This window comes from Oncorhynchus masou, chromosome 26 (genome assembly GCF_036934945.1).
Source record: "Oncorhynchus masou masou isolate Uvic2021 chromosome 26, UVic_Omas_1.1, whole genome shotgun sequence".
NCBI lineage: Eukaryota > Metazoa > Chordata > Actinopteri > Salmoniformes > Salmonidae > Oncorhynchus > Oncorhynchus masou.
Window position 1 is genome coordinate 2,445,934 of NC_088237.1, and position 17,845 is coordinate 2,463,778.

At 44.6% G+C, this 17,845-nt stretch overlaps 1 protein-coding gene across 2 annotated transcripts in view; it reads left to right on the plus strand.

Moving 5' to 3' along the window:
• Nucleotides 1–7,986: 7,986 nt before the first annotated feature.
• irs1 (insulin receptor substrate 1) overlaps nt 7,987–17,845 on the plus strand; it is a 69,327-nt gene continuing 59,468 nt past the window's right edge. For both annotated transcript variants that reach the window (XM_064938102.1, XM_064938103.1), the window contains exon 1: nt 7,987–11,804. In XM_064938102.1, coding sequence (XP_064794174.1) covers nt 8,591–11,804 — 3,214 coding nt within the window. In that variant the 5' untranslated portion in view covers nt 7,987–8,590. The remainder of the gene's footprint in view (nt 11,805–17,845) is intronic.

The window sequence follows — 17,845 nt, forward strand, 5'->3', positions numbered from 1 at the left end:
GTAAAGTCCATGGAGAACAAGAGCATCTACTCCCAGCTGCCCACTGCACTGAGGCTAGGTAACACGGTCATCACCGATAAATCCATGATAATCTAAAATTTCAACAAGCATTTCTCAACGGCTGGCCATGTCTTCCTCCTGGCTACTCCAACCTCGGCCAACAGCTCCGCCCCCCCCCCCCCGCAGCTACTTGCCCAAGCCTCCCCAGCTTCTCCTTTACCCAAATCCAGATAGCAGATGTTCTGAAAGAGCTGCAAAACCTGGACCCGTACAAATCAGCTGGACTTGACAATCTGGACCCTCTATTTCTGAAACTATCCGCCGCTATTGTCGCAACCCCTATTACCAGCATGTTCAACCTCTCTTTCATATCGTCTGAGATGCTCAAGGACTGGAAAGCTGCAGCGGTCATCCCCCTCTTCAAAGGGTGAGACACCCTGGACCCAAACTGTTACAGACCTATATCCTATAGCCTATCTAAGGTCTTTGAAAGCCAAGCCAACAAACAGACCACTGACCATCTCGAATCCCACCGTAGCTTCTCCGCTGTACAATCTGGTTTCCGAGCCAGTCACAGGTGCACCTCAGCCACGCTCAAGGTACTAAACGATATCATAACCGCCATCGATAAAAGACAGTATTGTGCAGCCGTCTTCATCGACCTGGCCAAGGCTTTCGACTCTGTCAATCACCATATTCTTATCGGCAGACTCAGTAGCCTCGGTTTTTCTAATGACTGCCTTGCCTGGTTCACCAACTACGTTGCAGACAGTGTGTCAAATAGGAGAGCATGTTGTCCAGTCGTCTGGCAGTCTCTATGGGGGTGGCACAGGGTTAAATTCTCGGGCCGACTCTTTTCTCTCTATATATCAATGATGTTGCTCTTGCTGCAGGCGATTCCCTGATCCACCTCTACACAGACGAAACCATTCTGTATACTTCTCGCCCTTCCTTGGACACTATGCTATCTAACCTCCAAACGAGCTTCAATGCAATACAACACTCCTTCCGTGGCCTCCACCTGCTCTTAAACGCTAGTAAAACCAAATGCATGCTTTTCAACCGTTTGCTGCCTGCATCCGCACGCCCGACTAGCATCACCAGTCTGGATGGTTCCGACCTAGAATATGTGGACATCTATAAGTACAGAGGTGTCTGGCTAGACTGTAAACTCTCCTTCCAGACTCATATCAAACATCTCCAATCCAAAATCAAATCTAGAATTGGCTATTTCGCAACAAAGCCTCCTTCCCTCACACCACCAAACTTACCCTAGTAAAACTGACTATCCTACCGATCCTCAACTTTGGCGACGTCATCTACATAATAGCTTCCAATACTCTACTCAGCAAACTGGATGGAGTTTATCACAGTGCCATCCATTTTGTTACTAAAGCACCTTATACCACCCACCACTGCGACCTGTATGCTCTAGTCGGCTGGCCCTCGCTACATATTCGTCGCCAGACCCACTGTTCCAGGTCATCTATATGTATTTTTTTATTTTTTTATTTCACCTTTATTTAACCAGGTAGGCAAGTTGAGAACAAGTTCTCATTTACAATTGCGACCTGGCCAAGATAAAGCAAAGCAGTTCGACACATACAACGACACAAAGTTACACATGGAGTAAAACAAACATACAGTCAATAATACAGTATAAACAAGTCTATATATACGATGTGAGCAAATGAGGTGAGATAAGGGAGGTAAAGGCAAAAAAAGGCTATGGTAGCAAAGTAAATACAATATAGCAAGTAAAACACTGGAATGGAAGTTTTGCAATGGAAGAATGTGCAAAGTAGAAATTAAATTTTTTAATTTTACCTTTATTTAACCAGGCAAGTCAGTTAAGAACACATTTTTATTTTCAATGATGGCCTGGGAACAGTGGGTTAACTGCCTGATCAGGGGCAGAATAACAGATTTGTACATTGTCAGCTCGGGGGTTTGAACCCACAACCTTGTGGTTGCTAGTACAACGCTCTAACCACTAGGCTACCCTGCCGCCCCAAATAACAATAATGGGGGGTGCAAAGGAGCAAAATAAATAAATAAATTAAATACAGTAGGGAAAGAGGTAGTTGTTTGGGCTAAAATATAGGTGGGCTATGTACAGGTGCAGTAATCTGTGAGCTGCTCTGACAGTTGGTGCTTAAAGCTCGTGAGGGAGATAAGTGTTTCCAGTTTCAGTGCTTTTTGTAGTTCGTTCCAGTCATTGGCAGCAGAGAACTGGAAGGAGAGGCGGCCAAAGAAAGAATTGGTTTTGGGGATGACTAGAGAGATATACCTGCTGGAGCGTGTGCTACAAGTGGGAGATGCTATGGTGACCAGCGAGCTGAGATAAAGGGGGGACTTTACCTAGCAGGGTCTTGTAGATGACATGGAGCCAGTGGGTTTGGCGACGAGTATGAAGCGAGGGCTAGCCAACGAGAGCGTACAGGTCGCAATGGTGGGTAGTATATGGGGCTTTGGTGACAAAACGGATTGCACTGTGATAGACTGCATCCAATTTGTTGAGTAGGGTATTGGAGGCTATTTTGTAAATGACATCGCCAAAGTCGAGGATTGGTAGGATGGTCAGTTTTACAAGGGTATGTTTGGCAGCATGAGTGAAGGGATGCTTTGTTGCGAAATAGGAAGCCAATTCTAGATTTAACTTTGGATTGGAGATATTTGATATGGGTCTGGAAGGAGAGTTTACAGTCTAACCAGACACCTAAGTATTTGTAGTTGTCCACGTATTCTAAATCAGAGCCGTCCAGAGTAGTGATGTTGGACAGGCGTGCAGGTAGCGATCGGTTGAAGAGCATGCATTTAGTTTTACTTGTATTTAAGAGCAACTGGAGGCCACGGAAGGAGAGTTGTATGGCATTGAAGCTTGCCTGGAGGGTTGTTAACACAGTGTCCAAAGAAGGGCCAGAAGTATACAGAATGGTGTCGTCTGCGTAAAGGTGGATCAGAGACTCACCAGCAGCAAGAGCGACCTCATTGATGTATACAGAGAAGAGAGTCGGTCCAAGAATTGAACCCTGTGGCACCCCCATAGAGACTGCCAGAGGTCCGGACAGCAGACCCTCCGATTTGACACACTGAACTCTATCAGAGAAGTAGTTGGTGAACCAGGCGAGGCAATCATTTGAGAAACCAAGGCTGTCGAGTCTGCCGATGAGGATGTGGTGATTGACAGAGTCGAAAGCCTTGGCCAGATCAATGAACACGGCTGCACAGTAATGTTTCTTATCGATGGCGGTTAAGATATTGTTTAGGACCTTGAGCGTGGCTGAGGTGCACCCATGACCAGCTCTGAAACCAGATTGCATAGCAGAGAAGGTATGGTGAGATTGGAAATGGTCGGTAATCTGTTTGTTGACTTGGCTTTCGAAGACCTTAGAAAGGCATGGTAGGATAGATATAGGTCTGTAGCAGTTTGGGTCAAGAGTGTCCCCCCCTTTGAAGAGGGGGATGACCGCAGCTGCTTTCCAATCTTTGGGGATCTCAGACGACACGAAAGAGAGGTTGAACAGGCTAGTAATAGGGGTGGCAACAATTTTGGCAGATAATTTTAGAAAGAAAGGGTCCAGATTGTCTAGCCCGTTTGATTTGTAGGGGTCCAGATTTTGCAGCTCTTTCAGAACATCAGCTGAACAGATTTGGGAGAAGGAGAAATGGGGAAGGCTTGGGCGAGTTGCTGTGGGGAGTGCAGTGCTGTTGACCGGGGTAGGAGTAGCCAGGTGGAAAGCATGGCCAGCCGTAGAAAAATGCTTATTGAAATTCTCAATTATGGTGGATTTATGAGTGGTGACAGTGTTTCCTATCTTCAGTGCAGTGGGCAGCTGGGAGGAGATGTTCTTATTCTCCATGGACTTTACAGTGTCCCAGAACTTTTTTGAGTTAGTGTTGCAGGAAGCAAATTTCTGCTTGAAAAAGCTAGCCTTGGCTTTTCTAACTGCCTGTGTATAATGGTTTCTAGCTTCCCTGAACAGCTGCATATCACGGGGGCTGTTCGATGCTAATGCAGAACGCCATAGGATATTTTTGTGTTGGTTAAGGGCAGTCAGGTCTGGGGAGAACCAAGGGCTATATCTGTTCCTGGTTCTAAATTTCTTGAATGGGGCATGTTAATTTAAGATGGTTAGGAAGGCATTTAAAAAAATATGCAGGCATCCTCTACTGACGGGATAAAATCAATATCCTTCCAGGATACCCCGGCCAGGTCGATTAGAAAGGCCTGCTCGCTGAAGTGTTTCAGGGAGCGTTTTACAGTGATGAGTGGAGGTCGTTTGACCGCTGACCCATTACGGATGCAGGCAATGAAGCAGTGATCGCTGAGATCTTGGTTGAAGACAGCAGAGGTGTATTTAGAGGGCAAGTTGGTTAGGATGATATCTATGAGGGTGCCCGTGTTTATGGCTTTGGGGAGGTACCTGGTAGGTTCATTGATAATTTGTGTGAGATTGAGGGCATCAAGTTTAGATTGTAGGATGGCTGGGGTGTTAAGCATGTTCCAGTTTAGGTCGCCTAGCAGCACGAGCTCTGAAGATACATGGGGGGCAATCAGTTCACATATGGTGTCCAGAGCACAGCTGGGGGCAGAGGGTGGTCTATAGCAGACTGCAACGGTGAGAGACTTGTTTTTAGAGAGGTGGATTTTTAAAAGTAGAAGTTCAAATTGTTTGGGTACAGACCTGGATAGTAGGACAGAACTCTGCAGGCTATCTTTTGCAGTAGATTGCAACACCGCCCCCTTTGGCAGTTCTATCTTGTCTGAAAAGGTTGTAGTTTGGAATTAAAAATGTCAGAATTTTTGGTAGTCTTCCTAAGCCAGGATTCAGACACAGCTAGAACATCCGGGTTGGCAGAGTGTGCTAAAGCAGTGAATAGAACAAACTTAGGGAGGAGGCTTCTAATGTTAACATGCATGAAACCAAGGCTATTACGGTTACAGAAGTCGTCAAAAGAGAGCGCCTGGGGAATAGGAGTGGAGCTAGGCACTGTAGGGCCTGGATTCACCTCTACATCGCCAGAGGAACAGAGGAGGAGTATAATAAGGGTGCGGCTGAAAGCAATAAGAATTGGACGTCTAGAACGTCTGGAACAGAGAGTAAAAGGAGGTTTCTGGGGGCGATAAAATAGCATCAAGGTATAATGTACAGACAAAGGTATGGTAGGATGTGAATACAGTGGAGGTAAACCTAGGTATTGAGTGATGAAGAGAGAGATATTGTCTCTAGAAACATCATTGAAACCAGGAGATGTCATTGCATGTGTGGGTGGTGGAACTAATAGGTTGGATAAGGTATGGTGAGCAGGACTAGAGGCTCTACAGTGATATAAGCCCATAAACACTAACCAGAACAGCAATGGACAAGGCATATTGACATTAAGGAGAGGCATGCTTAGTCGAGTGATCAAAAGGGTCCGGAGAGGTTGGTTGGGGGTCACGGCGATTTAGACAGCTAGCCAGGCCATCGGTAGCAAGCTAGCATAGGATGGACGTCTGTTATTAGCCACCTCTTGCGTTCCGTCAGTAGATTAGTGGGGTTCCGTGTGGTAGAGGGGATTAATCCAAATCACACAACAACAACAAAAATAAAAACAATAGATATAGCTAGAGGCCCAAGAAGAAGAAAAATAAATAACAATAACAATAAAAATAAATTAATAAATTGTCCGATTGTCTATTCAGATAGCAGCCGATAAGACAGCTAATGGCTAGCAGGCCGCAGATGGGCGCCCAGGCAACGTCGCAACGGAGGAACCAGCCAGATAACTCCTTCGGGTAGATAACGTCGGCAGTCCAGCCGTGAAGGCCCGGTGGGGCTCCGCGTAGGCAGCAAAACGGGTCCGGATAGGTGACCGGAGCCCAGGAGTGATTGATGGAACTCCTCAGCTGGCTAGCTCCGGAACAACTGATGTTTCCTCCGGAATCGACGAAAGCTTTAACTAGCTTCTGATTAGCTTCTGGAATTAGCTTCTGATTAGCTTCTGGAATTAGCTTCTGGCTAGCTTCTGACCTAGCTTGTGATTAGCTTCTGGATTAGCTCCTGGCTAGCTCCTGGCTAGCTTCTGGCTAGCTCCTGGCTAGCTTCTGGCGAGTTTCTGGCTCGCTTCTTGGAATTTCTGGCTAGCTTCTTGGAGGAGTACAGATTTGAGGTAAATACTTTTTTATAAATATAAATTGGTGAGGCGGGTTGCAGGAGAGTGTTTTGAGGATGAGTTTATGGAAAATTTAAAAAAGAAATGTATGAAAAAAGTTGTAAATATATATATATATATATACGGGACACGACAAGATGAGGACAAAAGACGTCTGAACTGCTATGCCATCTTGGTATAGTATCTCTACCTGCACATGACCATCTGATCATTTATCACTCCAGTGTTAATCTGCTAAATTGTAATTATTTGCCTACCTCCTCATGCCTTTTGCACACAATGTATATAGACTCTTTTTTTTCTTCTACTGTGTTATTGACTTGTTTATTGTTTACTCCATTGTGTAACTCTGTGTTGTTGTCTGTTCACACTGCTATGCATTATCTTGGCCAGGTCACAGTTGTAAATGAGAGCTTGTTCTCAACTAGCCTACCTGGTTCAATAAAGGTGAAATAAAAAAAATAAAAAACCTCACGTCAATTACGTGCATTAAGTGCCTTTCAGACAGTAGATACAACCCTGTTACCTGCCAGATAAGGAACTGGGAGTGGAACAAACCATTGTGAGGCAAAGGGCGGGGGGTCGCAATCTTTTGAAACTTATAAACGCGCTATTAAGTGTCTATAATCAGCACAAGTGTTTTCATAGCGTATTATTAATATTATTGAAATTACAAAGTTATGTTTACATTGATATATTGGGGGGGACAAATCATATTTTTCCCAGGATGTGGGGGTCGTGTCCCCCCTGTGATTTCCACCTATGTGTGTGCTGTCTGGGAAACATAGCCACATTTGGTGCTGAGTGGGTACATTTTTAGTTTAAGCTATCTATGAATTAATAATAAACAATTTAAATATACCTGTACATAAAGTGTTTGGCTATATGTCATGTTTCAACCTTTGAATTGGAATTCACTTTAGGGACCGAATTCAATTACCCAAAATCAGACAGGTTTCGTTAGACGCAAAACCAGTAGGTGGCACTCTCAGCTATGAACCAGCTAACAGTGAAGAATGCCTAGGGCTACTTTATGATATAACCATTTTACTAGGTTTATCCCAAATTAACTTTCTGAGCAATAAACACACGCTCACATATTAAATGGCATTGTGATTGGCATAATGCACACAACAACAAAGTATTGTGATTGTCTCGGGACGGGAGCGGGTGTCCTTGATGATGCTGCCAAATTATTGTCCCTTATGCCATTCAAACAATCTATTCCCTCCCGGGAACGAGGCACATTGTTTTCCCCAAGTCGTTGTTAAACAAAACATTCAGGTGTAGGCCTATGCTGGTGGACATACAAGACCAAAAAACAAAGTACAACAACTGAGCCATGCTTCATTATATAAATCAGTAAAATATCGACTTTGAAAGCACGGTTCTGGAGCCCAAGACCATAACTTCCTAGTACAAGAACGCGTATTTCTACTGTTCCTCCCATTCAAAGGGTCGTCACTCGTTACAACAGCCACAAAGTCATAAACCCCGCCTATTTCTACAATGTATCTTCTTAAAATATCATTTTTAAACCTAACCACACTGTTAACCTTGAATAAATACGTTGTTTTGTTAATCATGAACTTCTACGATATAGGCAATTTTGATTTTGTGTCTTTGTTTAAGCGCAATTTCGTCACTCTAACGGATTGATATAAACTCTGGCCAATCAGATTCTTACAACGAGCCAATTATGGCAAGGGATAGGTTGACGCAGTTTATTGTGCCAAGGTAGGCCGTCTCCCTTGTTTAAACTGTCCACGCATCGAATCGTCACGTGGGCTACTCCTTGAGCGCAAACTGTAATCGATAGGGATTGTAGCGTACTCACACAAACACGGTGCCTTGTTTTGGTTTACAGCTACTGGATTTATTAACAAAGTGGAGAAGAGAACTTTACATTCTTCGGCTTCGTATCACATTGCACTCTAACATATGTTGAAAAGATAATAGAATGCACTGATACATGTTTTATTTTTATGCGTTGCACTTTTGCAAGCAGGGCTATCGACGGGACAAGCCTGCCTTGGTGGTTACCGAGCATGCGAAATGGTGTCATATGCTGACGGGTCTTGTTTTGAACTCCGGACTGAAGTGAGTTTTCCCATATTTTGGTAGGCAACTTTTTGTCATCATAATGAAATGACAAATTCATAAAGAGTATATTATTTTACGTTCTTAGGGAGAAAATGTAGCATACTGCTTAGAAATTCCAGTGCAGCACCAACAGTTTGACAGCACTTATTGGTTTAGCGCCGTTAGTTTAGCTAATTGAGACGTATGCCATAGCATATTCATAGTTAAGATCCACACTAACTCGTTTTCAATGGCTATATTAGGATCTAAATACCCTAATATTTTTTGCTTTTTTATTTCAGTAAGACAAGTTGTATTTTTAAATACAAGTACTATTTAAAATTCCAAAATGGCTAGCCCAACTACAGAGCAACAGGGTTGTTTTTCAGATGTAAGAAAGGTGGGTTATTTAAGGAAACCTAAAAGCATGCACAAGAGGTTTTTTGTCCTGCGGGCTGCTAGTGCTGCAGGACCCTCCAGGTTGGAGTACTACGAAAATGAAAAAAAATGGAGACTCAAGTCCGGGGTGCCTAAAAGGTCAATCCTGCTGGAGAGCTGCTTCAACATAAATAAAAGGACAGATTCCAAAAACAAATACCTGGTGGCTCTTTACACCAAGGATGAGTATTTCTCTATTGCAGCGGACAGCGAGCAGGAACAAGACAGGTGGCACCAAGCGCTAGTGGACCTACACAACAAAGGTAAAGTTCATGATGCTGCTGTTGGTGGCAGTGGGATGGCAGAGGAGAATTATGGAGAAGAAACCATGCCAGGACCTGCCTTTAAAGAAGTCTGGCAAGTTATTTTGAAACCAAAGGGCCTGGGACACACCAAAAATTTTATTGGGATTTACAGATTGTGCCTAACAAATAAAACCATCAGCTTTGTGAAATTGAACTCGGACGCAGCGGCGGTCGTGCTGCAATTAATGAATATACGGAGATGCGGTCATTCAGAGAATTTCTTTTTCATTGAAGTGGGAAGGTCCGCAGTCACAGGGCCGGGGGAATTTTGGATGCAAGTGGATGACTCTGTTGTTGCTCAAAATATGCACGAAACCATCCTGGAGGCGATGAAAGCGATGAGTGAGGAATTTCGTCCCCGGAGCAAAAGCCATTCCTCGTCAAACTGCTCCAACCCAATCTCTGTGCCTTTGAGAAGGCATCACCACAACAACCTGCCACCTAGCCAAGTGGGACTGGGAAGGAGGTCCCGGACTGAGAGTGTGACGGCCACCTCGCCTGTTGGCCCGGGAAAGCACAGTCATTCATTCAGAGTGAGGGCCTCTAGTGATGGGGAAGGAACCATGTCCAGACCTGCCTCAGTGGATGGGAGCCCCTGTGCTGCCAGGACACAATCTTACAGACACAGAGGGGCCTCCCGCCTCCACCCTCCCCTCAACCACAGCAGGTCTATCCCCATGCCCTCTTCGTGCTGCTCCCCCTCAGCAATCAGCCCAGTTAGCCTGTCCTCCAGCAGTACGAGCGGGCACGGCTCCACTTCAGACTGTCTCTACCCCTGCCGCTCCAGTGCCTCCATATCTGGCTCTCCTATTGACGGGGGATTAATTTCCTCTGATGAGTATGGATCCAGCCCCTGTGACTTCAGGAGCTCCTTCCGCAGTGTCACACCTGACTCCTTGGGTCACACACCACCCACCAGGGAGGAAGAACTCAACAACTATATCTGCATGGCAAAGCCTGCAACTCTTCTGAGGGGCCACTGTGGCTGCAGCCCCCACCCCCATGGTACGCCATCCCACCTGGACGAGCCTGAGTTGGAGAAGTGCTTCAGGAAACGGACACACTCCTCGAGCACATCTCCCCTGACAGTGTGCCACCAGAAGACCCCCTCTCAGTCCTCCACAGTATCGCTGGAGGAGTACACAGTAATGCAGCCTGCATACTCGTCATGCAGCCGAGCATCCAGCTACAGGCACTCTGCCTGCATGCCCACACACTCATTCCCAGAGGAGGGCATAGACATCCCCTTAGAGAGCAACAGGGTGAGCCAAAAAGATGATGGCTACATGCCCATGACCCCAGGTGTGGCACCTGCCACAGGTAAAAGTGCCGACTACATGCCCATGAGCCCCAAAAGTGTGTCGGTGCCACAGCAGATTAACTCCCACCAGCACCCCAAAATGGACTCTAATGGGTACATGATGATGTCACCCAGCGGGAGCTGCTCACCAGACACCACAAACTACGGTCAAATCTGGACCAATGGGGTCAACCCTAAGCTGTCTGTCGAGAGCACAGAGGAGAAATTGTTGTCGCATGGGGATTACATGAACATGTCACCGGCGAGCTGCTCCATGACTAGCACACCGCCAGACTGCTACATCAACCTGGTAGAGGATCCACCCAAGTCCATATACGCCTACTTTTCCTTGCCTCGCTCTTTTGAACACAGCCACAGGAAGCTGGACCAGAACCCCCTGCACCTTTCGCTCAGCTCTGGACACCTGGCCTTCGGGGACTCTTTAGCCTCCTCCACGAGCAGCGACAGTCTAATGGGACAGGGCTACAGTAGTCAGCCCGTGGTCAAGTCCAAGAGAGCTGATGTGGACAGCAGGCTGGCCAGGCCCACGCGCCTCTCTCTGGAGGGAAACAAAGCCAGCACCCTGCCTCGCACCCATGAGTGCCCCTTCCCTACAGATCCCAAGAGCCCCGGGGAGTATGTCAACATAGAGTTCAACGACAAGGCCTTCTCAGCCAGCTTGGCCACTCACTTCTCCCCTGTGTTCCCAGGGAGTGGCCCAGAGAAGCCAGCAGAGATTTCCTCAGACTACATGAACATGCACCTGGGTGCTCAGGGCAGGGGCATTCCCAACTGGGAAGCCAAACCCCTAGCCTCCTGCACAGATTGCTATGCTATAGTGGCACCTGTGGCTCCCTCCTCCTCTGTAATCCCCTGTGAGAACCTCTGTAGACGGGACTACAGCAGCACACAGACGGACTACTCTGACACACAGATGATTCTGAACGCTCCGATGTCGACCATTGATGTCACCCCCTTCTCTGTGTCCCCTCCAAGCCAGGACCTGTCTGTGCTGGGTGCGGGTCCCAGTGCCGTGCCCTTAGGACTAATGGGCCCTCTCTCTGGGCTGAGTGCTTTCACCAGGGTTAACTCCAGTTTTATCTGGAACCAGGGAGCTAAATTGATCCGTGCCGACCAGCAGGGCCGCCGCCGGCACAGCTCCGAGACCTTTTCCTCCACAGGAGTCCCGGTCAGCTCCGCCGCGCCCTCCGTGGAGGAAGTGAAACGTCACAGCTCCGCCTCTTTCGAGAATGTGTGGCTGAAGCCGGGAGAATCCCCATTATCTGCCAACGGGAGGAGAGAAAGCCCATCGGGGCCCAGCTCTAACGGACAGAACCAGAACAGGCTGAACTACATCGACCTGGACCTGGCTCAGGACCAGAACCTCCCAGAGTGGAGTTCCCTCCCGGCCAGAGCCATGGACACGCAAGGTGGGAGTGCCCCAGAGGACCTGCGCGCCTATGCCAGCATTAGTTTTCAGAAAGCAGGCGAGTCGAGGATGAACCCCGTTCACAGAGAAGGTAAGACTGTCCGCTCCCCATAGCATCTTTTCCTCACAATTTTGTTTTTGTTAGTGTGTGTGTGCGTTGCATGTCTGTGGGTGGAGTCAGAGTTTGTATGTTAGCCTTTGGAAATGTTGATTCTATTTGTGCATGAAAATACTTGTGGTATTCGTGTTGCGTCATTGTGCATGCCACCATTCAGATTACTGTATGGATGAAACATGAAGTCCCAAGTTTATAAGCATGCACATTGAAAGCAGAGAACATACTGTACTCATTTACTGTACTCATTTAGTCCTAGACCTGGGTGATTCCCACATGAGAGGTTTCTCAGGAGCCAGAATTAGTTTATTTTGCAATGTAATACATTACTACACGAGCTTGACTTTCTACTGATCTACTCTACTGAGCTCCAATCAGTTTAGCACAGTTTCATATAGGTAAACTAAGTATTCATGTATTTACACTTTTTTTTGTCTTGGTTAAGTAGCCTAAAGTCTGAATTCTCCTTCCTCTTTCCATATAGCTCAAACTCTTTCCACTTTTTTTGTTGTTAATGCTATAGGCTACATTTTGAAGCTGATGGTTTAGATTTTTACCTAATGCCATTAAGGAGTAGCTAAGTTTTGATGTTTCATTAAGTAACATGCAATTGGCTGTATCAAAGATCTTAATGTTCGAGCACTCCACACTCTGTCTCACTCCAACATAATTCTCTCAGGATGACACAAATGGAATAGGAGATGGATGAGAGGCCTCTTTGTTCCCTCTGACTGGAGTGTATTCTCAGGGCACCAGTAAATATTTCTTTTTCCAGAAAAAAGCTCTTCTTTTACAGATCGTCCAACTATAAATGTCTTTTGTGAATTACATTAGCCTTTTCTCTGGTGGTGGGCCTACCTTGTATGCCGATATGGGTTGTTGTTGGCCATTTCCATTAAAAGTACCCATGGTCACCAACATGTGAATTTCATAGGAGCACCTCAAATTTGGTGTAGAAAAAAAACCCGTTATTTTTTTGTTTGTAATTCAGGATGTACATGTTTTTTCAACCATTTTTCATCCTGAAATTAGGAATAAGTGAAGGCTTTGATTTCTGGTCAAACATGGAAAACGGCTCTTAGAGAACATCTACCAGAATAAGTCTTAAAAGGTATTAGAAATACATCAACACACACTTGTTGCAGTTAAGACCCTTGCCAACTAATATCAACACTTTTGTGAATTGATTTTCCTTCTGTAAGTTTAGGAAATATTGCCGTTCTTTTACAAAACCCCCCACATCTTTAAGATAGTTTCACATTTCTCTCCCTCATGAGGGAGGATGATGAAAGTTCACAGAAGTAAGTAAAGGTAAACCTACAAATTAGTTATTTTTTTCCAATTATGATTTTGTTTATGATTTATTAAGTGATTCAAATGTCATTCATTACAAAGTCGGTAACAGAATAACTGCAATTGAATTGGCTAAAATTCATAAACCACAGTTGGGTCACCTGCTACTGTCCTCCCTTCCACTGGCATACTGTTGGGTTCAGCTCATAATTGTGATAACTCTGGACAACCCCTCCTGTCTTTCTCTCAACCCCCCCTGTCACTCTCTCTCTTTCACTCTCCTCTCCAGTAATGTCAGCTTTTACTGACACCTATCCATGAGCCCCCTCTGTTTCCATTTACTGTAACCAGCGTCCTCAACTGACACCGTACGTCCATGAACATTTGAAAAGTAGCTGAAATTTAGAAGTTTATGTTTCACAAGTTTGGACAGCACACTGAGACACCCTTGGAGAGTGAGGTCACAGTCAGGGGATCATCCATTATTGACGGCTACCCTGGAGCAATTGGGGTTAATTTTTGTCTCTGGGATTTGATCCAGCAACATTTCAGTTACTGGCCCATCGATCCTAGCCGCCAGGCTACCTGCTGCCCCGGTACTGTGTTGTGCTCTACTGAGTCCAAACTTGTGAAACATAGACATCTATTATTAATTCAGATTTGGTCTGTCCGTACCAACCAAATTTGGTCTTGTTTGGGGGGAACCTCATTAGAATAAAAGCCGATGTGTAGAATAATACCCAAACACAAAAATGTGGATATTGCATTTTTCTACCTTTTTGTGTACCTGTTCAGGATACATCACAATGAATACATGACACATCCATAATTATGCATTTCTGTATAGTACAGAACAGTGGCCCATGATGTCATTCAGTTATTTTCAGGTGTTAATCCATTTCACTTACTGTAGTTCAATAATTAAAATAGATTTTTTCAAACTCAAGGTGTCATCATAGCTGACGCCCCATTATTTCAGCATACATCTTTTAATCTTAATTTAGGCTATATGTTTAAGATTTAAAAATATATATTTTTTTACCGTAATTGTTATGTAATCTGCACTGTTCAAGTATACTGAATAAAAATACTCGCAACAATTTCAAATATTATACTACTAAGCTACAGTTCATATAAGGAAATCAGTCAATTGAAATACATTCATTAGGCAGTAATCTATGGATTTCACTCGACTGGCAATACAGATATGCATCTGTGGTCAGATATGAGAAAAACAGTCAGTATCTGGCATGACCACTATTTTCCTCAGGCAACACGAAACCTCTCCTTTGCATGGAGTTGATCAGGCTGTTGATTGTGGCTTGTGGAATGTTGTCCCACTCCTCTTCAATGGCTGTGCGAAGTTGCTGGATATTGGCTGGAACTGGAACACCCTGCCGTACACGTCGGCAAACTGCTCGCCCACACATCTGCGGTTGTGAGGACGTTTGGACCTACGGTCAAATTTTCTAAAATGACCGAGGTGGCTTATGGTAAAGAAATGAACATTCAATTGTATGGAAACAGCTCAGGTGGACATTCCTGCAGCCAGCATGCCAATTGCATGCTCCCTCAACTTGAGACATCTGCAGCATTGTGTTGTGACAAAATTGCACATTGTCGAGTGACTTTGTATTGTCGTCAGCACAAGGTGCACCTGTGGAAGGGATCATGCTGTTTAATCAGCTTCTTTATATGCCACTCCTGTCAGGTGGATGTATTATCTTGGCAAAGGAGAAATGCTCACTAACAGATCTAAACAAATGTGTGCACAGAATTTCAGAGAAATTTCTGGCATCTTTTTATTTCAGCTCATGATACATGAGACCAACACATTACATTGTTTTATTTTTGTTCAATGTAAGTGTGTGTGTGGAAATTGTTGAAAGTAGACCCTGTGCAATCAATGGTTTTAGTTCGGCATTTTAAGGTGAAAAATCTTGAGTCTGAGTCATTCTGTTACCATGGAGTTGCCCTGTTTTTTTTTTGTGTGTACCAGTACTTACAGAGCATTCAGACCCCTTTTAGTTTTTCCAATTGTTTTACATTCTATTCTAAAATGGATATACATATTTACACACTATCCCATAATGACAAAGCAAAAACTGGTTTTCAGAAATGTTTGCACATTAAAAAAATAAAATAAATGGAAATGTGACATTTTACATATAAGTTTTCAGACCCTTTATTCAGTACTGTGTTGAATCACCTTTGGTAGCGATTACAGCCTTGAGTTTTCTTGGGTATGTAGCTACAAGCTTGGCACACCTGTATTTGGGGAGTTTCTTCTCTGCAGATCCTCTCAAGCTCTGTCAGGTTGGATGGGAGTATCGCTGCACAGCTATTTTCAGATCCTTCCAGAGATGCTTGATCGGTTTCCAGTCCGGATTCTAGCTGGGCCACTCAAGGACATTCAGAGACTTGTCCTGAAGCCACTCTTGCGTTGTCTTGGCTGTGTGCTTAGGGTTGTTGTCCTGGTGGAAAGTGAACCTTCGCCCCAGTCTGAGGTTCTGGGTCCTCTGGAGCAGGTTTTCATCAATGATCTCTCTGCACTTTGCTCCATTCATCTTTGCCACGATCCTGACTGGTCTCCCAGTCCCTGTCGCTGAAAAAATCCCCACAGCATGATACTGCCACCGCTATGCTTCACCATAGGGATGGTATTGGCCAGGTGATGAGCGGTGTCTGGTTTCCTTCAGACGTGACGCTTGGCATTCAGACCAAAGAGTTTAATCTTGGTTTTATTAGACCAGATCATTTTGTTTCTCATGGTCCGAGTCCTTTAGGTGCCTTTTGGCAAACTCCAAGCGGGCTGTCATGTACCTTTTTTAACTGAGGAGTGGCTTCCGTCTGGCCCCTCTACCATAAAGGCCTGATTGGTGGAGTGCTGCAGAGATGGGAGAACCTTCCAGAAGGAAAACCGTTTCCACAGAGGACCGCTAGTGCTCTGTCAGTGTGACCAACAGTTTCTGGGCCAACTCCTTCTTCCTCGATTGCTCATTTTGGATGGGCGGCCAGCTCTGGGAAGAGTCTTGTTGGTTCCAAACTTCTTCCATTTAAGAATGTTGGAGGCCACTGTGTTCTTGGGGACCTTCAATGATGCAGACATTTTTTTTTGATTTGTGCCTCGACACAATTTCGTCTCGGAGCTCTACGGACAATTCCTTTGACCTCATGGCTTGGTTTTTACTGACATGCACTGTCAACGAGAGAACCAATGGAAACAAGATGCCCTTGAGCTCAATTTTGAGTCTCATCGCAAAGGGTCTGAATACTTATGTAAATAAGGAATTAATGATTATTTTATTTTATACATTGCAACAATTTTCTAAACCTTTTCTCTTTGTTATAGATTATTACGTGTAGATTGATGGAAAAAGAGTAACAATTGTATCCATTTTAGAATAAGGCTAATACGTAACAATGTGCAAAAAGTTAAGGGGTCTGAATAATTTCCAAATTGGGGGGGGGTCCAGTATTGCAGAGAAGATGGAATGAGAGGAGATTAATTTTTTTCTAGACCGCGGAGGAACATTTTATAATTTAAATGCTGTGAAATACCAGCCATTCACAGTGCTGGATAAAGAGATACTGTTATGTAGGGATTGCTTGGTGTGGTTTTATGTGCGTGTGTGTGCATATGGGTTGTGTAGACTTGGGTGCAGAATTGTGTAACTCTTCTCCTCTGCTTATTTTTGCCTTCAGGAAGCCCCCCCCCCCCCTCTGCTGGATTGGTGGGTAGAAAGTGTGTTTAACATGTCAAAGATTAAAACAATGTCTTGGTCGACCTCTAGAATATACCCGATTTATTGATCAATTCAAAGATGGCGTAGCAGTGCAGACGTTGTTTGTCGTTCTCCCGTGTAAATGTTGTATTTTTTTGTATAGATTTCTCTTTTTCCATTTAAAAAAATTAAATATACCTTCCGGCAACCCGCCTCACCCAATGTGATACGGATCTGTTATTTTTAGACCTTGTAGCCAGAACCTCCATCAGAAGCTAGCCATCAGAAGCTAGCCAGCTAATTAGCTACTAACTATTTAGTCATTGTTAGCTACTGCTAGTGGCCTTTAGCTTTAGCATAGACACCAGCTGCTTTTAGCCTGGATAATACTTGCCAGTCTGCATATTGGACTGTTTTTCTCCACTACAACACCAGATTTCTGCCGTAAGCCCTGGACCATTACTCCAGATCATCGCAGGTAGCTAGCTGCCACCAAGTGGCCCAGTCCCGAAGGTAGCCTTGAGCCAGGCCCATCTCCCGGCCTGCTCAGTGGACCCTATGTCTCCCACTTGTTAGCGTAGTAACGACTAGCTAGCGGATTCCCTGTTTCTATTGCTGTTCACTGGACTAGAGGTCGACCGATTATGATTATTTTTTTAACACCGATACCGATTTATTGGAGGACCAAAATAAACAGATACCGATTTAATCGGACAATTTAAAAAATATATGTATTTTTAATGATGACAATTACAACAATACTGAATGAACACTTATTTTAACTTAATATAATACATCAATAAAATCAATTTAGCCCCAAATAAATAATGAAACATGTTTGGTTTAAATAATGCAAAAACAATATGTGCCATGTAAAAAAGCTAACGTTTAAGTTCCTTGCTCAGAACATGAGAACATATGAAAGCTGGTGGTTCCTTTTAACATGAGTCTTCAATATTCCCAGGGAAGAAGTTTTGGGTTGTATTTGTTGTTGGAATT